The sequence below is a fragment of the Anomaloglossus baeobatrachus genome, chromosome 9, assembly GCF_048569485.1.
Source record: "Anomaloglossus baeobatrachus isolate aAnoBae1 chromosome 9, aAnoBae1.hap1, whole genome shotgun sequence".
Classification (NCBI taxonomy): Eukaryota; Metazoa; Chordata; class Amphibia; order Anura; family Aromobatidae; genus Anomaloglossus; species Anomaloglossus baeobatrachus.
The window spans coordinates 116,098,437-116,122,357 of NC_134361.1; the positions used below are offsets into that span (position 1 = coordinate 116,098,437).

The 23,921-nt window shown below is 44.9% G+C and overlaps 1 protein-coding gene across 1 annotated transcript; it reads right to left on the reverse strand.

Moving 5' to 3' along the window:
* Window positions 1-14,509: 14,509 nt before the first annotated feature.
* On the reverse strand, window positions 14,510-23,005 carry LOC142250546 (uncharacterized). The gene is made up of 9 exons (XM_075322723.1): window positions 22,925-23,005; window positions 22,697-22,810; window positions 16,874-18,550; window positions 16,657-16,756; window positions 16,085-16,233; window positions 15,807-15,919; window positions 15,561-15,650; window positions 15,358-15,480; window positions 14,510-14,734 (listed from the first exon to the last, which is right to left on the reverse strand). The coding sequence occupies exons 1-9, from the start codon at window positions 22,989-22,991 to the stop codon at window positions 14,525-14,527; spliced, it is 2,643 nt and encodes an 880-aa protein (XP_075178838.1). The 5' UTR covers window positions 22,992-23,005; the 3' UTR covers window positions 14,510-14,524.
* Between the last annotated feature and the right edge of the window lie 916 nt (window positions 23,006-23,921).

The following is a 23,921-nucleotide window of genomic DNA, read 5'->3' on the forward strand; positions in this document are numbered from 1 at the left end:
GTCATTACCTGATCGGGTAACGGGGCCGGGACCTCCGCAGCTGGTTCCTCATAGATTGGGACTGAAGGTTCCGCTGCCGGGGTTAGAATGGGCAACTCGGTGTCTGCCGAGGCTGGGGGTGGTGGTTGTAAGGTGGTTGCCGTAAGCGGGGATGGACTGGATCCCACAGCCGCATCGGCCGGATTAGTGGAATCAACTGAGACTGGGTATCCGCTTACCCGCTCCTTATGTGGGATTTCGATCTCACGGGCTTGCACCACCACTGCCAGGCTCCTCATCTCTTCCCTCCAGTGGTCCAGTATGAAGAGGAACTGCGTCCGCATCCTCTTGCAGAGCTGCTCCGTTTCTTGTTCGATCAAGGTCGCGGTCCAGGGAGCAGCACGCTCCGGTGACCAGTCTCGCGAAGCCGCCATGTTTCCTCTGCGGGGTCAAGGAATGTTATGGCAGAGTCCTGGCGTCCTTGCTTCTCTTCTGCTGCTACATGCGGTCACGCCCCCTCAGTTTTCGCCCACCACTCACTTCTGTGCTGTGGCCCTCTGGGAACTTCCGGGTCCGGGCTAACTCTCAGGACGAAAGGCGGGGCTTCGGCTTTGCGCGCTTTTGGTTGAGAAGACGGCGTTTTGGCGCCAAAAGATGGTGGAAGATGGCGGAAATGGCAGGAAACAGGACTCTTGACTCACAGTTTGGATCTTCAAGGTGCACGTCACCTAGGTAAGTGGGTCCTGCTCGTATCCTGTTTGTGACGCCAAGAATTTGAGGTGTGCCACCCACATGGAAGCAGCCAAGCTGCTCGGATCTGGGTTCGCTGTGGCTTGAGGGTCTGCGGACCTGGGGGTCATGCAGCCACTCAAATATAAGGGGGATATTTACAGGGGAGTCGGTAAGTAGTTCGTGATGCCACCCGTGGTGTACGGTAATTTGGGGAGTACCGCCGTTGCCGTTGGGAGTACCCGGGGTGATGAACTGGGGCAGCAAGGTGTTGTAACCCTCCACGGGTAGGGTGAATGCCCCAGGACTCGGTGAGGGGTGCCGTGGGGTGCAGGGGTCACTCTCGTTCTCACTCTCAGTTCATAAGCAGACACTGACAACCGGGTAAACCAAGTCTCTGGGTACCGCTGCCGCTGAAGGGAGCTCGTCTGGGTCCCGTCCCCAATGGTGCTGCCTGGTGATCCGTGACCTGCCTCCTGGCAGTTAGTTTGACTTCAACTTGATGGAACTAGCCGGACCTCGCTCCCTACTATGGCTAAGTATGGGAGCTTGCTCTCAGGGCTCACGCTTGGGATATTATGGACTGTTTTGGATTTGGAACGTCCTATCCCCCTCGTTGCGCTAATGCCCCCATTCTGGAGCGGGTGGGAACAGATCATAAAGGCTCCGTTCTCCTCAGGTGAATTGTCAGGTTGCCTGAAGCTACTCCCCGACCTAGGGTCCGTGTACCCCGTCTTGCCACCGGTCCAGGTGACAGTGCTAGGCTGCCGGCTATCCTCCTCGACAGGTCCGATCACCTCGCCACAATCCCCTGCGACCGGTGGTCCGACTCCTCTAGGCCCAGACCTCTAGCTCTACTCCACACTTACTCACTACACTCCTCACCTCCCCTCCCTGACCCCGCAGGTGGGCGACTCTATTCCACTTAAGCCGTCCACTGGTGTGTCTGGTGGGTGTGGTGCAGGATGTATCTAGGATTTGATTTGCTGTTGGAGGCAACACCATTTATTTAGGGACCCAGAACCAAGAGAGAGGTGGAATGCTGCACGGAAGGGCAGCTTGTGCAGTACCCTGTGACAACCTGATAGTCCAGGAGCGTCACAACAAGTGTTGACAAATTAAAATCTTGGTGGAAACGTATCTTCTGTTTCATTTCTTATCCGTTAAACGAGAATGTGCCACAGCGAAGCATGGCAGCGTACAGCTAGTAATAATAATAATAATTAATAAAATACCCAAAGGCTCGACTTATCTGAGTGTTTTCACCAGAAATCTGGGACTTTGATAAGTTACAAAAGTTTTGTTCAACTTGAGATTGTGCAAAAATGTTGCCACTTTTGGTTGTTTTCACAACAGTTTTACCCAGTTCTGAATGGGCACACCTAGGGTAGGACGGGGTGAAAATATAACAGCAGTAATATAAATAAAAATAAACATGACGTTGGTGTCAGTTACACTGACTGATAAGAAGTTATGAATGTTGAGTAGTTACTCAGAGATTACAATTTCCTTAAGGAACAAGGAAGATGTATTTCAGTGAAATGTATCCCACTATTTATATACTTCACATAACTAATACATCTTCAGCTTTTTTATATATATGATATAAAAGTTGTGAGACGTAAAATTCTGCAGATACCGCACTCATCTAGTTGGCTGACTCCATCTTACGTTATTTCTTGAGTCACCGTCCCATGCCTTATCAATATGTTTTTGGTATCTGTACAAACAAGTCATATGATTGGCTGTTAAGTGATAGTCGTTAGGCATGGTAATAGGACTCATACAAGCATGATCCACAAAGGGGAGAGGTAGAGGAACAATTGAAGACATTCAGCACCCATGAAAAATGTGGAAAATCTCCCAGGCATACGCCAAAGCCTCAAGAAAAGCCAAACTTTCAGATAGTTTATTGTCCTTCATATCAGGAAAGGTGATGCACAAAATAAGGGAGCAAAATAGAGGGCATGCGAGGTGTGCAACCTTAAAAGGGGCATGATTGTGAAATATGATAGATTTCGCAGAAAAGGTCCTCCAAAAGGAGCCAAGTATGTTTACACTATAATCCACACCACTCTGAATTTCAGCCTAATGTAACCAAGACCTTGCCATTAGCAGAAAATATTTGGTTATTGTCTAGAAACATGCTGGATTACCAAAGGACCAGGAGGATTTTATAAATAAATATGTTCTGGTCACATTTATTACTGGTTGAAACAACAAATCTAAAATCAGCTTTGCAGTGTCCAGACCACACATTGTTAATATGGTTTATGTTATCAAAGTAAATAACAGAAGACCGAATTAGGACTATGGCGACTATTGGTAACCTGGAGACTTCACGCATTCTGAGACCAGACCAGGTGTTGGGCTAATCTTTGTCCAGCAGCCTTTAGAGGATGAAGAATTTATTGTTTTACCAACTAGAGACAGATTATTAACATTTCGGAATAATTAGAGACAGAGCAACATATTTATCTTTACTATTAGGAAACTAAAAGCAAATGTGGGTCCAAAACACAGAAGACATGGAAATCTCTGTTATAGATTTTCTACATTTCTCTCCCTGTCCTGCTTTGATTTACACAAACTGATGTGACCTCTAAGTCTTCTTCTGAAAAGAGTAAGCTGATTGTTCATGAACACCATAAATGAAGCAGAGGACCTGTAGAGCCACAAAGCCACCAACACAGAAGAGATGAAACGGAGACATGAGGCAACCTCAGAGGGCTGGGAAGCCCGGACCATCTAAGGTCAGAAACGATTCCTGCAATTTTTCTTGAAGAATCTCTAAGAACTCAATGTTGTAGATGACTCTTTGAGCTGGCTATTCCTGTGGAATGATCTGTCTAATTTTACATTTCAATTCAACTATTGTAGACATTAGATTTATGAATACATGAAATGCAAAATTGATTCAACAATATATGTTTAAGGACTAAAATGTTAAACACTCAAGATCTGATTAATAGCAAAGAAATTCTGATCAACCTCCATAGACTAAGAAAAGCTTCAATATTCAAGATGTTCCACTGTTCTTTAGGCCAACAACTCTACGAGCTTAAGGCCTCATTCACACATAAGTTTTTGACGTACGAGAAAAACGGACCAAGTTTCTTCAGATTGCCATCAGCGTGTCTTCAGCTATTTTCAGTCATGAAATAAAAAGTTTCTCCACCTTCTTTCTATCAGTCAGTGAAAAACAGACAGCACACGGATGACATCTGAATGTTGAAAAATGTTTTTACTGACCCATAGACATTTTATTGTCAATTATGATCCGACCCTTGGATATATATATCAGATGTGGGATTCCTTATGGCCCACTCAGTCCGATAAAAAATCTGACATGTGAACAGCCCCATAGATTGTCAAAAACACAGATAGCACTCGTACATGAAAAACTGACGTGTGAATGAGACCTTAATAACGGGCCACAGGTTTTATCACGTTTGATTATTTGATGGTCAGTCAATGTTACTGTAAATTGATTTTAAATATGGCAGAGAACAGAATATTTATTAATTGTGTTCCCTATGGTTTTATTTCTCTGCCCTCCACATTTATTGTGTTTATTGTGTGTAAATGTTGCTTTTAAAATTGGTGATAATCAGTTTTTAATAAATCTTATACGGTATATTGACAAAACGGTATAGATTTGCATTGCGGTATCAGGCAGCTACAGTATGATTATTTTTTTTTAGTATTTTCGCTGCCTTTTTAGGCTTGCGGATATTTCAGTATTTCCTTCTACTGTAGGGTAAATATGTTTATATGTGTGTAACCAATATAGCAGTGATGTAATTCTGTGCTCTACATTATTCAACATCCGGTATCATCACACCTGTGTATTGTCCCAGAAAGAAAACTTCTGACAACTGATATTTAGAATGTCACATGCCTTTCTACATTCTTAGAGAAAGCTAGGTATCTCACCATGGGCAAAATACCATTGATCTAAGGGGGCCGAGAAGGTCAGAGGGCTGACTGCTACTTCTAAATAATATTCTTTATTTCTATAGCGCCAAGATATTCCACAGCGTTTTACAATTCAGAGGGTCATATACAAACAATCATAAGTAACAGTTATAGAAGATACAATAATTAAACAAAAAAAAAAAACAATCTTGCTTGTAAGAGCTTACAGTCTACAATACCTACATGGTAGTCAGGGTCAAGCCTCCAGCGTAGCACTGTGTCCTGTCCAGGACCTGCCAACTATGTCCCCACCAACCAGGGAACCTACCTGGACAAAGATGCCCCAAAAACCCACCAACAAGGTATGACAGACATTGGAAAAATAAACCACATACACCCCAAAACCCTACACCAGTATCAATACAGGAAATACAAGTAAGGAATAATAAGGGAAGGAAGAAGAAAAACAAACCACTTCCACCAACCGCAGCAGACAGCACAGCAGCGAGCTCCACGTCCTCTTTGCTTCCAGGTTAGATCCTAAATGAATAGAATAACCAGCACATTACCCAGGAAGCAGAGGGCTTAAATCCAGGCCGACAATTGATTAATTACTGCCAGCTGAGCAGTCTCCTGATGCAAAAAAAAGTGCATTAACCCAATGGGTGTTGAAAGGAAGAAACTTGTTAAAAGTGCATGGTCTAGAAGAGATGAGAACTGTCCCTAAAGCCTCTGTCACACGTTCGTGCCTCCGGTACGTGTTTAGCAGTTTATTCACGTACCGGAGGCACGTACACACGGGGACAGATGATTTCATAATGGTTTGGACACACGTAAGTATTTTGGAATGGAATGTGTGTCCGTTCTGTACTTACGTGTGTTCGTGTGTTCCTCACGCCGACATGTCCACGTTTTCTCCGGCAGCACGGGTGTCACATGGCCCGCACCCATACCACACGAATGTAGTGTGGATGCGGTCCCGTGTGACACGCGCCGGAGAAACACGTGTCATTATTTTAAAATAAAAAAAACACATACTCACCTCCACCAGCCCTGCAGAATCTTCCACTGCAAACAGTTGCTGCCGGCTGCCGCTCATTATGAGCGTGTAAAGGAGGTGGGCGTGCTGTCACGGGCTCTAATCTCCGCCCCTCCGCTTGGCCGGAAGCAGCATCAGCGGGGAGTGGGCGAGGCTGGAGCCGAAGATCAGTACTCTGGACAGCAGCAAGGACCATGTGAGTATGTAATTACCGGTTCTCCATGTGTTATCGTGGATAGCACACGGAGAACACACGTGAACTGCAGGTACCGGAGACACATACTTTCCACATGCAACACGCAGGGAAAATACGTGTCTTGCGGCACGTGCGTGATTTCCACGGGAGTGTGGCAGAGGCCTAAGACTGTCCCTATTCATGTGACAGTGTGACAGATGAGGGTGGATAGGTATGGGGATGCCAGGCTGTGAAAGTCTTTGTGAGAGAGTACAAGCAATTTAAATTGAATCCTATAATGTATGGGCAACTAGTACAATGACTCGCACAGAGCATAAGTGTCAAAATAATAATTAGTCAGATAGGTGACAGCATTAAGGATGGACTGGAGAGGGGAAAGTCTAGTGAGGGGGAGACAAATTAATAGAGAATTACAGTAATCAAGGTGGGAGTGGATCAGGGCCATAGTCAGGGTGTTTATTGCTTCCATGGTGAGAAAGGGGTGGAATCTAGAGATGTTCTTCAAGTGCAAGTGACAAGTGGGCAAGAAATTCTAAGGAAGCAATTACCTTCTGTTACAGAAACATAACTGGGCGCATTACTGGACTATAAAGGACTCGTGTACTGTACCTGAGAATCACTCAGTGAGGTCGTTCTCACAGTTAGGAAAGTTTGTAACTATTTTTTATCATTTTCTGAGCTCCTCTCAGCTGATTTCTGGCCACTGACTATATTAAAGTAAAATGTGCAGTGAAGCAAAGAACTTGTAAAGCAAAATGATGCAAAATTTGTAATGAAAACCAATTGCAAAAATGATTTTTAGCCCAAAATACATGCATTTAAGTAAAACAAAAATGTCCCCAAAGGTCGTCAACCCCTTAAACTCTGTTGTATTTTAATTATTTAAGCTGTAGTTAAGGTAACATTGACTAGTTACAACTTAAAAAATGTTCAGTAGAAGAATATTTTGGGAATGTTTTATTACTTTAGCCTCTCTGTTTCATGCATAAATTGGAAGTTTCAACAATTTCTGTTTTTGTGCTTATTCTAGTGACAAATCTAAGGGGGGCAGGCAGAGCATTTGCCCTATGTACGGCTAGTACGGTGCGTCATTGGGTCGACACCTGATGTGACAAACCAAGGTGTTGCCCCAGCGGCTGCATTTTGCCGCCTCCCCCCCATAGTGGGAGTTGCTATTCTCTGAGCCTGCTGTCAAGCTGACAGCTGGATCATTGAGGATGCAGCACGCGGCTCCCAGTGATTAATTCTACTTGGTGAGTTAGAGGCGCGAGAACAATTGAAGCCCTGACCTCCACCACTTCTGGGTCAGGGTGATGTCAGCAGCGTGATCAGGTCATCTGATCATACATCTACTGTCACTCTTTGGTGCTGCACAGTCAGCAGGAGTTTGGTGTGGTAAGTGCTCCAGTGGAGCTGAAGACACCAAAGGTTTATTGTCATTTATTGTTATTACGGGATGGGGGAAGATATTTGAGTACACAGTATGGTGAGGACAGGATACAGACAAAATATGGGGAGCAAATGGGGGGGAGTGTATGTGGACACAGTATGGGCAGCAAGGGGAGGAGAAATTTAAGGACAGTATGGGGCGCAAGGGGGTAAATTTGAGGACAGTATATTGAGCAAGGGGGGATGAGTGTGTATGCAGTATGGGGAGTGAAATGGGGATGGGTGAGGATACAGTATAGGGAGTGCGGGAGGATGGGTACAGACATAGGTCCAAGATAGTAGGAGATAGAATGAAGAATAGTACCCCACAGAGAGATAAAGGAAGGCCATGTCTGTCATAACGGTGTGAAGAATAAAATAAACAAGACTGGCTGGCCAAGCGACCTCTGGAGTTGTGTGTCTCACTATCCGTCTGTGTCAACCACTGGCAGCTGGGGTGATATGAGGTGTATATATTGACTATCAATGCCACTGCTGCTTCATTTATTTAGCACTGTACTACCTGGCTTCGCCCGGGTGAATAACTGTTGTTAACAAAATAGAATGTATTAACAAAAATTTATTCTGCACATAAAACCACAAAACAAATAGCTAGAAATGTAATTATTAAAAGGTAAAAACTAAGCTAATAGAAGCATTTCACAACATATATTTCAACACCACAGATATTCCACACAGATTTAACTAAATTGGCCAAGTAATGTGCTCCGTCTGTCTCTTTCCAGGTCTGTCTCTTTCCAGGTCTGTCTCTTTCCAGGTCTGTCTCTCTGTCTGTCTCTATCCGTCTCCCCACCGACATCTTATTACATTACATATAAGATTCTTATATTATGAATGTCTTTTGCTCCTATAGCAACCAATCACAGCTCCTACTAATAACCTGTAGTTCCAGGCTCCATTTACTTTAATTGGAGCCATGTTTTTGGAGAGTAACTGTAAAGCGCGGGATTAAATTTTCCTGTCAAAACATAGTCTATGACGTTCCCTGGGTCACATGAGGTGTCTGTGCAAAATTTCGTGATTGTAAATGCGACGGTGCTGGTACACTTTTTGTTTCACTTTTTCCCCATTATATAGATAGGGGCAAAATTGACTGGTAAATTGGAACGCATGGGGTTAAAATTGTGCCTCACAACATAACCTATGACGCTCTCGGGATCTAGACGTGTGAGGGTGCAAAATTTTGTGGCTGTAGCTGCAACGGTGCAGATACCAATCCCGGACATACATACACACATTCAGCTTTATATATTAGATTGCTTTCATATAGCACACCCATTGCATTCATTTTGCACAATTTATTTTCTTTGTCATCTATGCTATTTTCTTCAGGTGGTATTATAGGTTTGTGTATTATAGCCTTGGCATATCTTTGTATTATGTATTACATGCAGTCTGGTCATGCTATACTGCATGTTATGGATTAGTTTAATTGTTTTAAGGTATTTGTGTCTTTTGAATTTATCAATAAACCTATTTAACATGATGTAGCACACACAAAAAAAAAAGTGAGCTGGAGTATGAGTGGGTATACATGTAGCTTGTAAGCTCATGTTCACACTGGCCATAAGACATAAAAAATCAAAGAAGAAAATAATATGGACGTATACCCTGCTGTAACGACATAGAAGCATAATGCATATAAATAAACATAGGGAACTTAGTAAACACTATTTTTGATCAAAAAAGCGTAGTCATCCCACCGCGACAAGGTATACCCAATAGCCAGGTCGTCACAGATAACATACAAACACCCCACACCCTCCATTAGACAGGGACACTAGCCAAACAAAAACCCTTGTTGCCTCCCTCCAGTGTCTGATGTCCACACCAGGTGGGGCGGAGCTAAGCGGTTGGCCCCACCCACCGAGGACTTCACAGGCCTGGAGGCGGGAAAAGTGTCAGTTTAGTCCAGGAGGTGGAAGAGAGAGTAGTAAACACTTGGATGTCTAGGTTTGTGGCCCAGTCACTGACAGCAAGGTTGGCAGACGGTGGTGGCTGTCTGCAGCAGTGGTGGAGCAACGCGAAACCGTAGGACCGGGGACGGGCGACGGCCCGCCGGTACCGACCAGGGAGCGAAGTGAAGCCAGCACACACAGGCAGGGCCATCGGACCCCGACCAGGCTTGGAGACGCCGACAATAGTCAGATCCGAATGTGACTGGAACCCCAGGGGTTTCACAACAGCAAAAGTCCCGATTGAAGGCAACAGCCCACACCGTGAGGGTATACAGCTACCGCCTAAGGCTAGAGACCCACGGGCCAGCGTCTGCGGGCAAACGGGCTCCTCCGGTACCCATACACCGGGGAGCGGACTACCGTTGGGAATCCATAGTAGTCAGAAAGAGAACACCAAGGTGCAGGGAAAGACAGCCGCCATCACCTTTCCGGGGAGAGACACTGCAGCCGGCTGCGGGACCCGTCCATCCAGCCGTTTGGTTTACCGAGGACTTTGTACCTTTCTTGCTTAGTGAGTACACCAGTGCCATCCGGCACCGCGCTGCGCTGTCCCTGCAACCCTGCACCTCACGACCCTGCCTCCCCGTCACAACATCACCGGGCCCTGGGACCACCGACCCCTACCCACGGAGGGGGAAAACAACATCCCAGCTGCTCCTTACCATGGCTTTCGGGATCCCCGTCATCAGCAGCGGTGGTGCCTATCTTCACCACGACCCGTGGGTGGCGTCACGGACTAAATTCCCCAAACCAACCACCCCTTTCACTCACGGGAAAGGAGCGCCGCTCGAGTCCCCGGATCCGGCCCACCGCTTAAGCCACCGAGCAGCAATCGCAGCAGCGCCAGACCTGAGCGTTAGCGAGAGCGCAGCAGAGACGGCATCCTCCCCGCCCGCGACATGTCAACAGTCATCAATTTGAATAAGGGCAGAAAGTGGCTGGGTCCAAACTGGACACACAGCCATGGGAGGCACTAGATGAAATGCTGCGCTCACTTAGAAGGGGCCGCACCCTATTTGTACTGAGTAGCTTCCCATAGTTGTGTATGTAGTTGGGACCCAGCCATTCTCTGCCCTTATTCAGATTGAGGTCTGTTGACTCATGGTGAGGTTTTAATATTAGAGACTGTAGGTACTGTCCATATTGGGTACACCTTGTTGCGGTGGGATGGCTTTACGCTTTTTTGATCAAAAATAGTGTTTACTATGTACCCTATATTTATTTATATGCATTATGCTTCTATTTAGTTACAGCAGGGTATATGTATATATTATTTTCTTCTTTGTTTTTTTATGATGTAGCACACTTATAATTATTGTGGTTGTGACCCTTTCTTTCCATTATTGCTCTGCAATATAATGTATCATGTCCTTGATTACCATTATGTAAAGAAGGACCACCGTATCGGGACAGATTTCAGGGAATGCTCTCAGGGGAATAGCGCCCACCCCTTGTACTGTTATATTTACCATAGCTGTAGAGAAAGACCTGGACCGCACAACTAAAACTATACATTGATCTATTTTTATCTGTTTTTATACATTGATCTTATGGCTAAGGAAAAATTAATAAAAGTAAACACGAGGTTCTTAGTTTAACAGCCTGATCAGACTGTATGCAGAACCTCTCAGTGGGTCCCTAGCCTTAGGCTATGTGCCCACGCTGCGGAAAATGCGCGGATTTTGCCGCGGATTTCTCGCGGAAAAGCCGCAGATTTTCCAGAAATCTGCAGCACAGCTACTCCCCAGCCATTTCTATGGCATTTGGGAAATGCTGTGCCCACGCTGCGGATTTTTCCACAGCGGAAATCGTGTGGATTTTCGTGCGGAAAAATCTGCAGCATGTCAATTATTGTTGCGGATTTCTCCGCAGGGTCCCATATACTTACCTGCCTTGATAGAGACCCGAGTCACTTTCTCCGTCCGGTGTAGCGGCAGCAGCGCCATATGTGAGGCCGTATGGCACATTTTATAAAAATATTTTAGTGTAGGACTGCTTCAAATGAGATTTGCCGTGACGTGACGAAGCAGCTCAAGAAATTGCAATTTTTTGCCAAAAATCTCAAAAATGTTTTTATAATAAGTACAGTTTGGAATGTTTAGTGCTGTAGTGCACATTTGGTGCTGGCTTTTTGTTTTTTCTTCATTGAATTGGTCGGTGGTTGACCTCCACCTTGCTATGCACCCCAATTTGGGATGTATTCCATCTGTCTGGATTTTGGCGGTTGGTGACTGTTCACATTAAGTCATCAGGCTTTGTCCACAGGCTATTTACTTCATGCAGCATTTGCTTGGACCTGTCCCGCCCACAGCCATGACTCAGTCATGGGTACGGGATTGAAATAGACCAGGTGAGTGCTGCTAAGAGCAGTTCTACTATTCATATGTGAGGCCGTATGGCACATTTTATAAAAATATTTTAGTGTAGGACTGCTTCAAATGAGATTTGCCGTGACGTGGCGAAGCAGCTCAAGAAATTGCAATTTTTTGCCAAAAATCTCAAAAATGTTTTTATAATAAGTACAGTTTGGAATGTTTAGTGCTGTAGTGCACATTTGGTGCTGGCTTTTTGTTTTTTCTTCATTGAATTGGTCGGTGGTTGACCTCCACCTTGCTATGCACCCCAATTTGGGATGTATTCCATCTGTCTGGATTTTGGCGGTTGGTGACTGTTCACATTAAGTCATCAGGCTTTGTCCACAGGCTATTTACTTCATGCAGCATTTGCTTGGACCTGTCCCGCCCACAGTCATGACTCAGTCATGGGTACGGGATTGAAATAGACCAGGTGAGTGCTGCTAAGAGCAGTTCTACTATTCATATGTGAGGCCGTATGGCACATTTTATAAAAATATTTTAGTGTAGGACTGCTTCAAATGAGATTTGCCGTGACGTGGCGAAGCAGCTCAAGAAATTGCAATTTTTTTGCCAAAAATCTCAAAAATGTTTTTATAATAAGTACAGTTTGGAATGTTTAGTGCTGTAGTGCACATTTGGTGCTGGCTTTTTGTTTTTTCTTCATTGAATTGGTCGGTGGTTGACCTCCACCTTGCTATGCACCCCAATTTGGGATGTATTCCATCTGTCTGGATTTTGGCGGTTGGTGACTGTTCACATTAAGTCATCAGGCTTTGTCCACAGGCTATTTACTTCATGCAGCATTTGCTTGGACCTGTCCCGCCCACAGCCATGACTCAGTCATGGGTACGGGATTGAAATAGACCAGGTGAGTGCTGCTAAGAGCAGTTCTACTATTCATATGTGAGGCCGTATGGCACATTTTATAAAAATATTTTAGTGTAGGACTGCTTCAAATGAGATTTGCCGTGACGTGGCGAAGCAGCTCAAGAAATTGCAATTTTTTTGCCAAAAATCTCAAAAATGTTTTTATAATAAGTACAGTTTGGAATGTTTAGTGCTGTAGTGCACATTTGGTGCTGGCTTTTTGTTTTTTCTTCATTGAATTGGTCGGTGGTTGACCTCCACCTTGCTATGCACCCCAATTTGGGATGTATTCCATCTGTCTGGATTTTGGCGGTTGGTGACTGTTCACATTAAGTCATCAGGCTTTGTCCACAGGCTATTTACTTCATGCAGCATTTGCTTGGACCTGTCCCGCCCACAGCCATGACTCAGTCATGGGTACGGGATTGAAATAGACCAGGTGAGTGCTGCTAAGAGCAGTTCTACTATTCATATGTGAGGCCGTATGGCACATTTTATAAAAATATTTTAGTGTAGGACTGCTTCAAATGAGATTTGCCGTGACGTGGCGAAGCAGCTCAAGAAATTGCAATTTTTTGCCAAAAATCTCAAAAATGTTTTTATAATAAGTACAGTTTGGAATGTTTAGTGCTGTAGTGCACATTTGGTGCTGGCTTTTTGTTTTTTCTTCTTAGTTTAACAGCCTGATCAGACTGTATGCAGAACCTCTCAGTGGGTCCCTAGCCTTAGGCTATGTGCCCACGCTGCGGAAAATGCGCGGATTTTGCCGCGGATTTCTCGCGGAAAAGCCGCAGATTTTCCAGAAATCTGCAGCACAGCTACTCCCCAGCCATTTCTATGGCATTTGGGAAATGCTGTGCCCACGCTGCGGATTTTTCCACAGCGGAAATTGTGTGGATTTTCGTGCGGAAAAATCTGCAGCATGTCAATTATTGTTGCGGATTTCTCCGCAGGGTCCCATATACTTACCTGCCTTGATAGAGACCCGAGTCACTTTCTCCGTCCGGTGTAGCGGCAGCAGCGCTGTGGATCCAGCCAGGTACCGGAAGGAAGAGGTGGGGGGGGGCCTGCATGAGCTCCGGTCATGTGACAGCCGGAGCTAGTTTAGGCCCGCCCACCTCCAGCACAGTGAACCAGATGCTGCCTGACAGTGACACGGCCGCCGGAAAGCGAGGTGCTACATGATGGAGGTAAGTATGAGCACCTCGATCACTGCAGCACTTGTTCTGCATTGAGGATGCAGTGCCGAAGCCATGGTACTGTATCCTCAATGCAGAATGCCCGCACCATATCCGCACGACATTCCGCTGTATATACGCAGCATTGAAACAGAGAAAGTTCTGTTGCGGATTTCTGGGAGCACCTGCGCAATGTCTTGCGGATATATCCGCAGGACAATATCCCCGTGGGCACATAGCCTTAAAAGTGCGGTGCTCTGCCCAACCACCGCGACCGCAATAGTTCACCAGCAGGGCTGCCAGGCTGAGACCCCATCACTGCAGACCACACCGCCCCACAATACACCACAGTAACAATGGCCTCCACCCAGCACCAACACCAAGTGGAAGTAGCTAAAAAACAAATTATAAGAACAGTAAGCTACCATCCTCATGTTCAGTTTTGTAAATTTTTGCTTAGCTGCAAAGGATCAATGTGTGGTTTTTGCATGTGCGGCTCCTGCTGTTACAGTTATAGTAAATCACTAATTATACGTTTTTATTGTGTCTTCACTTCTCAGGGGTCACAAGAGGCTTTGTGAGGCAGCAACGAGACAAATGTCTTGTCATCCTTATGTTTTACATTACAGGTCATTACAGCTCAAGACTTGAAAATATGACTATGTTTGGCTGGTAATGGGTCGAGCTAAATAAGACCTTTAAAATTTTTTATTGCCTCTGTCTTTGAAAAGATGACAACATTTTTTACAAAAATAATTAATATTTATTAATCTAATATTTAAATAAAATAAATAAGTATAAAATTAGGAACTTGTGTCATTCAATATTTACAAAATTCGCTACATTCACCAATGTTAATTTCCCTGGGGCTTATCCTCTGCTGTGAAGCCCTCGTTATCATATGACGCAGATCCGTTATCTTCAGAGTTGGTCGGGGGCCGCACGTCTGTCTGGGTATTAGACCCCTGCATCTTCTGTGTGATTTCTTCTGTGGATCCAGAGAATCCCCCATTAATGAGACCCTTTTTGTGCTTCGTCTGAACTTGGTCTAATATTTGTAAAACCTGAAAAATATAATAACTTGTGTTAGGAAATGCGTTTTCTGATTTTCCTCTATACTGACATGTTTTTCACACTTTTCTTCCGAGAAGTATTGTTATAGGTATTTAGATGACTGCAGCCATAAATCATTAACCCTATCAATACAGTGGAGTTTAGGGACGAGAGCTGGTAATATAATCGCAGCCGTCACATATTTTAGAAAATCCTTGTATCGGGATCTGTAATTGTATAACTGATACTGGTCCAGGATTGATAGAAAGTTCTGGTGGGCTGTGGCCTGGGGGAATATCATTTTTCTTTATTATGACATTTTGGGCTTTCCTATATAAATTGCCTGAGATTAGTAAGAGGAATCTGCATTTTTCAGAATGAGTCTAAGCAGCACTTCTGGATATACACCATGGAGAAAAGCGGCGCCTTTTCTGGAAGGACAATGATCATTTTCTTATTCTTACACAGGGCCTTTAATTGAACTTTGCCAATGGAGATGACTGCAGATGGCGTACAAATGGAAAAGATTTATTATATGGACATGTTCCTCTCAATGAACGTATCAATCAGACTGGAATAACTGCAAAAATGTGTAAATAACAATAATAATCCAATACTAGTATCCCAGCATTACCTGTGACTTGGGCACGATGCCGACTCTGAAGAATGCGATGTTACCAGCGTCTATCTTTGTGCAATCTACCACAGTAGAAGCGATATTTTCGGGGGACGCCCCATCACACAGAACGCCATCAACCTGAGAGGAAACATAGAGGCTTTTACCTATTGTCTTTACCTTGTAACTATACCTGGCTAAATATCCATCATCCATGCTACCTTGTCTCCTAATTTTGCATAGACTTGGTTGTGATGAGTAGTGTCGGCTTCTCCAGAAGGATTGGCGGACGTCACTGCAATGGGGCCGACCTGCAGGACGAAGACACCGGAAGATTCATTTGGCTGCAGATATTATTTTTTATGAAAACGTTTTGTAAGTATGGATTATACTTTTCTGTAATCTGTGAAGAAACATATTATCTGACTACAGTTTGGGAAAACGGATGAAGTCGCCTTTTCTGTTACCATATCAATGAGGTGAGTGGTCACTGAGCAGTCGGGGATCCGGATAGCAATGCTCTGAGGGGTTCCTATGTATTTTGCGGAGTCACGAGCTCCTAAAACATCCAGCCATGGTCCTATGAGAGAAATACATGTATTAACATTTTAGGCAGATCCTGGTGTGACACAGAAATAAGGGACATGATGGAATTGTTGTATGTGAGGACGTGACTTATATCTATGGCATTGGGGTCTGGAGGAGATGACAGTTTCTTGTGGCCGTATATACAGTAGGTTCTCACCTCTTGGGATCACAAGACTGATGGACGAGGGCCAAGCCGCCTCCATGAAGTCCCAGAGCAGAGGACTGAGCAGATGTTTGGCCGGTTCCAGTTGCTGTAGGCTTGATATCCACAGAGACATCGGCCGATCCTGAGCCTGACGCTTTGTCCTGAAAAAGGGAAAGTAAAGCTCATTAGAGAATTGTCCATTGCAGTTTACAATATATAAACAATATATACTGTATACAATATATAGAAATAACTTTCCTTTATATCACATTTATTTTACTGTAAAAAAATAATAAAAAAAGCCTTATTCTTCTATTTGGATTTTCTATTGTTACTTTATTTAGGCAGATAATAGATTAGAATAACCCGGCCCGTGCTCTTCCTTTCCATGTATTCCTGCCATATTCTTAAGGGCAGACATTGAGGGGCCGCACGTCACAGAGTCCTCACTATGAGGATCTATAGGTCACTGTGTCACACACAACCCCGTAGGTAATATACAATGTATTTGTCTGCAGCGTCCGCCATCTATAATAATGAGATTTTCAGAAAACCATCAGTCGCTGTGTTGTGGCCTAACCTACTTGTACGCCCGCTCCACTGCCTCCGGGTGATTGCAGGCGGCCACCAGTACGTACACCGTGTCGGTAGGGACGCCACATATCCCGCCATTTTTCATGATTTCTAAAAAAGCAAGAACATGAAAATCACATTTATGTAAGTCTTCTAATAAATCTTTTTTAGTTCTATACAAAGAAAACGTCTTACAAGGGTTACTATCATCTTTCTCTTATCTCTTACCTGCAATCTTTTGGACTGAGCTGGTCCTTGTAGAAATCAGGTGAGGACATGTTGATCTGTCATTGGTAAAACCACTAATTTTGATAATGGGGCTGCCAACTGGGATCAGGGGAGTCTCAAAAGTGGTATTGTGAAGAGTGGAAAGAAATAAGTAGAATCCAGCAAGGCCAAATATAATAGTAACAGCGATATCATAGCCTTGAGGGAGCACATTGAGAGCATCAAGAAGAAAGCTGATTAAGATAAGCTGGAAGGTGAGAGTGTACACAAACCAGGCTTTAGACAGGAAAAGTGTGCTGAGAACAAGAAAACTATTAAAGAGAAGGAAACATATAATTCCTACGGCCGTGTTGAAGCCTCTGCTTGTGTCATAGACCCCACTATACCGGGAAATCCCCCAGATCACCCACATCACCCCATACAGAATAAAGGCACTGCTTTCTAGTGTCTTACCTCGGGAGAAAGCTACAGACCCACAGATGAGATTATAAAGTCCTCCAGCCACCACAACCCACGGCAAGACAACCGTAACCAAAGGTTCACCCGGGCTCCCCGGCATAGTCATGGCAAAGGCAGCCAAAATATTGCATGCGTGGGCGAGGATTTCTGCATCGCCATACTTGGAATAACCAAGGTAGGGCTCATTTATATCTTTATCTTGACGGAGCTTGAACATGTTATTGCTGAGGAATAGTTTCCTGATAATGCCCTCACCTGTTGGGATCGTTGTAGAAGACTTTGCATTATATAAAGTGATGAGAACTGTAATGGCTGAAACTATATATATTGCGATATTAACTCCTTGGGGTCCACCATGGAAAAATCCTTGTGGGTTAGAAGCTAATGCAATGCAGTAGGCGACATAAAACAATAGATATATTGCTTCTATAGGACTCTGAATACTTGTAAACAGAGTGAGGACAAAAAATAGTATGGAGAAAACCACCAAGAATGGAAGGGGGTAATGTAACTGACTTGTGTTTAGGAACTGATACAGTAGAGAATAGCCTTCAGCAAATCTCAAGATGGAAAAAAAGGCAAAATGTGTAGCCTCTAGCATGTGATAATGACGGTATGAAAAGATACAGATAACGGTCTGGTAGACCGCCGCCGTCCACAGCCAGGCTACCTGACCAACGAAAAGACTACTGGTTATTCCCAGGAGCCGGCAGCCAAACACACTAGAGGCCGCCATGTTAAGAATGAGGCCCGCAGCTATGAATGCCGCCTTACTGGAGCCATCAGATCCTGGCTCATTGCTTTTATTAGTTATGTCTGTTCCTGGTAACATAACCTGGCCTTTGGTGATGCTATGGAGCGTCCGGCCACCGGAGAAGTATATCCCAAGGAGCACAACTATAAGATAATTACATGCAACTGCCGAGGAGCCGACTCTACTATCATAGAAGAGAACGATTTCATGAATGCTGGAAAGAGAAAGAGCCACAGACATCAAAGCAAGAAGAGTTTCCTTCTGAAGGATCCCCACCACCCCAATAATGAGCAGCCCCAGGAAGAAGGCGACTAAGCCAGGAACTAGGGCATTTCTCATGTCAGAGACGCTGATGACGTTGGTTCCCCTCAGGATCAGGTTGACGCCATATCCACTCCACAGAGCTGACACCGTCCAGTAAAATGAGACCCACAGCGAAACATTTCCTCGTATTTTCCGGATTCCTAATATGTAAATGACAATGAAAATATAAAATAGGCAATATTTTTAGATTCAGTATTTCCAATAATTCAGTAATTTTTTAATATTAAGATCAGATACATTTTATAGGGTAATATAATTACTGCCTAAACTCCCCATCATTCCGGCTCCGCCAATACTCTGCCTTCTCGAGTTTGCCTCCGCAGCCTGATGATTTGTAGGACATGAACGGCCACGCGACCAAATGTCCCTGTGCAGCAAATCAACAGGCTGCCGAGAGGATCAACAATGTGGGGGCGATTAATGGCTTATTATAAGGCTGATTGGAATTTATTGCTGATTAATGGAATTCTGTCACCAGGTTACTACAACTCAATCTGAGAACAGCATGATATAGAGACAGAAACCCTGACTCCAGTCCTGGGTACTGAGCTGCATAGGCTGGTTTCACAAAAAAACGCAAACTGGATGTGACCGGATCCTGCAGATGGGATGGAGAGAGAGAGAGAGGTCAAACCAGCCTTAGGCCTCCGCCACACATCCGTGAAAACCACGTCCGTGTAAAACGGGCCGTTTTTCGGGTCCGTTTTCCGTTTTTTAGGTCCGTTTTTATGGTATGTGTGGCCTGCGTGTGTATCCCGTATGATAGCCGTATGTGCGTGTGGAATGTCCGTGTGTGCGTGAGTGAAATAACTGACATGTGTGTGTGTTGTCCGTGTGAAATGTACGTGTGTGATGCAAAATGTCGTTACTACATGTCGGAAGACAGAGTAGCGGGATGAGAATGAACTCGGGTGAACTTCACCCGACTTCATAGTCATGCCGCGGCTCTGTCTTTGTGCCGTGTACTGATTAGCGGTCACCTGTGAAGGATTCACCGGTGACCGCTAATCCCCCGAGTGACTGAAGTGTTCCCCCCTCTCTCATACTCACCGTTCTCCGATCACCGGCGCTGCACGGCGTTCACACTGCTCCGGCGGCTTTTTCTAATTTGAAAAAGCCGGCCGCTCATTAAACAATCTCGTATTCCCTGCTTTCTCTCACCACCGGCGCCTGTGATTGGTTGCAGTCACACACGCCCACCACGCTGAGTGACAGCTGTCTCACTGCACCCAATCACAGCAGCCGGTGGGCGTGTCTATACTGTGCAGTGAAATAAATAAATAAATAATTAAAAAAACCGGCGTACGGTCCCCCCCATTTTAATACCAGCCAGATAAAGCCATACGGCTGAAGGCTGGTATTCTCAGGATGGGGAGCTCCACGTTATGGGGAGCCCCCCCACCCTAACAATATCAGTCAGCAGCCGCCCAGAATTGCCGCATACATTATATGCGACAGTTCTGGGGCTGTACCCGGCTCTTCCCGATTTACCCTGGTGCGTTGGCAAATCGGGGTAATAAGGATTAATTGGCAGCCGATAGCTGCCAATAAGTCCTAGATTAATCATGTCAGGCGTCTATGAGACACCTTCCATGATTAATCTGTAAGTGACAGTAAAAAAACACACACACCCGAAAAAATCCTTTATTAGAAATAAAAAACACAAACACATTCCCTCATTACCAATTTATTAACCCCGACAAACCCTCCATGTCCGGCGTAATCCACGGACCTCCAGCGTCGCATCCAGCTCTGCTGCATGGAGGTGACAGGAGCAGCAGAAGACACCGCCGCTCCGGTCACCTCCACGCAGCTAATGAGATGAGTAGCGCGATCAGCTGCTGTCAGTCAGGTAACTCGCGGCCACCGCTGGATCCAGCGGTGACAGCGGGTAACCTCAGTAACAGCAGCTGATCGCGCTACTCATCTCATTAGCTGCGTGGAGGTGACCGGAGCGGCGGTGTCTTCTGCTGCTCCTGTCACCTCCATGCAGCAGAGCTGGATGCGACGCTGGAGGTCCGTGGATTACGCCGGACATGGAGGGTTTGTCAGGGTTAATAAATTGGTAATGAGGGAATGTGTTTGTGTTTTTTATTTCTAATAAAGGATTTTTTCGGGTGTGTGTGTTTTTTTACTGTCACTTACAGATTAATCATGGAAGGTTTCTCGGGGAGACGCCTGACATGATTAATCTAGGACTTATTGGCAGCTATCGGCTGCCAATAAATCCTTATTACCCCGATTTGCCAACGCACCAGGGTAAATCGGGAAGAGCCGGGTACAGCCCCAGAACTGTCGCAAATAATGTATGCGGCAATTCTGGGCGGCTGCTGACTGATATTGTTAGGGTGGGGGGCTCCCCATAACGTGGAGCTCCCCATCCTGAGAATACCAGCCTTCAGCCGTATGGCTTTATCTGGCTGGTATTAAAATGGGGGGACCGCACGCCGGTTTTTTTAATTATTTATTTATTTCACTGCACAGTATAGACACGCCCACCGGCTGCTGTGATTGGGTGCAGTGAGACAGCTGTCACTCAGCGTGGTGGGCGTGTGTGACTGCAACCAATCACAGGCGCCGGTGGGCGGGTGAAGCAGGGAATACGAGATTGATTAATGAGCGGCCGGCTTTTTCAAAATAGTAAAAGCCGCCGGAGTTATTATAACAGCCGTGCAGCGCCGCGCCGGAGATCGGGGAACGGTAAGTATGAGAGAGGGGGGGGAACTGACCGACAGACAGCTAGAGGGACAGATAAGACAGAGAGACCGACCGACAGACATAGAGAGAGACCGACCGACCGACGGACTGAGGGAGAGAACGAAACAGAAAAAGAAAAAAGACCGACATCACATGAAAAAAGCACAAAACGTACAGGGAGCAAACAGAGATGCGTCCGTGTCACTCGGACGTGCGCACAGACCCATTGACTTTCATTGGGTTCGTGCTGCGTTTTGCGTGCAGAAAACGGACATGCTGGCTTGAAACACGGACCAAAAAACGCATCACGGAGACAGACTCACGGACATAACCAAAAACGCAATTGTAACCGCTGAGATATAGTAACATTGGTGCACATTTGGCCGTGTCTCCAGTATACACGGAAACAGACCAAACACGCACGTGTTTCACGGATGTGTGTTTCAGGCCTTACAGGAGTTTTGATAAAATCATAGTTTTATCAGCAGGAGATTATAAATAAGGGACTAGTAATTCTGCTGCCATGTAGTCCTCTCTATTTGTAGGCTCTGTATAATCCCACCCTATCATTGATTGGCAGTGTATGCACGGTGTACACAGAAATCTGCCAATCAATGGTGTGTTTGGGATTAGACAGTGATCAGCATTCAGAAAACTAGTAGATCTGCAGCAGATAAAACTGTGATTTTATCAAAATTGCAGCAAGCAGCCCAGTAAGTGACTCATTGCTGTAATCAGGGTCTCTGCCCTTACATCATGCAGCTCTCAGAAGAGAGATTCCCTTTTCTACAGTGTTTTACAATGGTATTAGTACATTATTCTTATCTAGAATGACTTTACCACGTTTCTAATGAAGAGCATTTTATTTTTCTATGTATGTAGAGTGTTTCTATATAATATCAGGCCATCTTGCGGTCATTCTTCCATTTCTGAGCCGCTCATTACATTGCACAGTGATGCATACTGTACACTAACACATCCCATCCCATATTGTGGCACATTATAAGCTGATCTCTCCTTCTACCCTGAAATTCCCCCAAACACTAGAAAAGTCTCAGCACAAATTAGTAGAGCGTTTCCCTGTCCTGTATCTGGTGATCCGGACTGTGCCAGAACATTGCACATATGGGAAGTATGGAAAGGACAGAATCACGGGAGCTGAGCCCGGGATCGGATGTGATTACAGATCTGGAAAAGCCCCAGATACTGAATATATCGTATAGATTTGTCACAGAATCACTATAGAGGCATTGCAGTGTTATCATTATGTTATGTTATAATGATGTCCTATGTAATAATTATCTCCAGCCGTCTCCTTCCTATAACAGCCCTATGTTCAGATAATCATTCATTACCGGTCTGAACTGTAACACTGATTATTTCTAAGCAAATGATTCTAAAGCTTTTAGTAAATGTTTACCTAATAGTTTCTATTTTATCTATTTACAGACATGATGCATTCATCTGTTCAGCAAATATACAGGAGGAACGTCCAGACCCATCGCCAGCAGCGCCGCTCACCGACCGCTGCAGAAGTCAGCGCTGCCAGAAATCCCTTTATACAACATATTCTGTAAGAAGATCCATACCTGAATATCCTAAAATAGCTGCCGATATCAGGAGGAGGACGCCCAGGGCAGTTGTGGGTATAAGAGGAGCAGACGCTCCAATACTGTAATATTGTATTGAGAGAAGTAAACTGCCTAAAACAGGAGAATAAAAAACATGAAAACATATAATATAGTTATAGCCCTATAGTAACTTTTATCACTATGGATATATACAGTGAGGGAACAAGGCAGCTCAGTGTCCCGTACCTGCAGTAACAGCCAGCACCCCAATGCTGAGATACAGCGATTCTCCTCTGCTCTCAGCTTCATTCATAGCGGCCGCAGACTCTGATGTCACTGAGATTCCTGAAGAGCCGGTCTCTGAGCCTTTATACTGAGGACATCTCCACCCACAACAAGTCCACGTCACACACCCACATTTCCTCTCATCACACAGCTCTGCTATCCATCTCCCGAGGCTACAAGGAAAGATACAGGTTTATCCAGCTCCGATACTATGTGCCGGCTCCGTGCAGTCATCAGCAATAACAGTGACGTCACTATTACACATCTAATTAGCTGCCATAATCAGGATAACACTGTGCTCTCTATATACAGCACTCACCCTCTTCTCCATGCCACTAGTAATAAATAGGATAATACTGTGTTCTCTATATACAGCGCTCGCCCTCTTCTCCATGTCACTAGTAATAATTAGGATAACACTGTGCTCTCTATATACAGCGCTCACCCTCTTCTCCATGTCACTAGTAATAATTAGGATAATACTGTGCTCTCTATATACAGCGCTCGCCCTCTTCTCCATGCCACTAGTAATAATTAGGATAACACTGTGCTCTCTATATACAGCGCTCACCCTCTTCTCCATGTCACTAGTAATAATTAGGATAATACTGTGCTCTCTATATACAGCACTCGCCCTCTTCTCCATGCCACTAGTAATAATTAGGATAATACTGTGCTCTCTATATACAGCGCTCGCCCTCTTCTCCATGTCATTAGTAATAACTAGGATAATACTGTGCTCTCTATATACAGCGCTCGCCCTCTTCTCCATGTCACTAGTAATAATTAGGATAACACTGTGCTCTCTATATACAGCGCTCACCCTCTTCTCCATGCCACTACTAATAATTAGGATAACACTGTGCTCTCTATATACAGCGCTCACCCTCTTCTCCATGTCACTAGTAATAATTAGGATAATACTGTGCTCTCTATATACAGCGCTCGCCCTCTTCTC

Coding starts and splice junctions, on each gene's coding strand:
- LOC142250546 (XM_075322723.1), bottom strand. CDS start 22,991: ATGAATGAAGCTGAGAGCAGAGGAGAATCGCTGTATCTCAGCATTGGG. Junction 16,757..16,873: donor CTCAGTCCAAAAGATTGCAG/GTAAGAGATAAG, acceptor TTGCTTTTTTAG/AAATCATGAAAAATGGCGGG. Junction 16,234..16,656: donor GCAGTGGAGCGGGCGTACAA/GTAGGTTAGGCC, acceptor TCCCTTTTTCAG/GACAAAGCGTCAGGCTCAGG.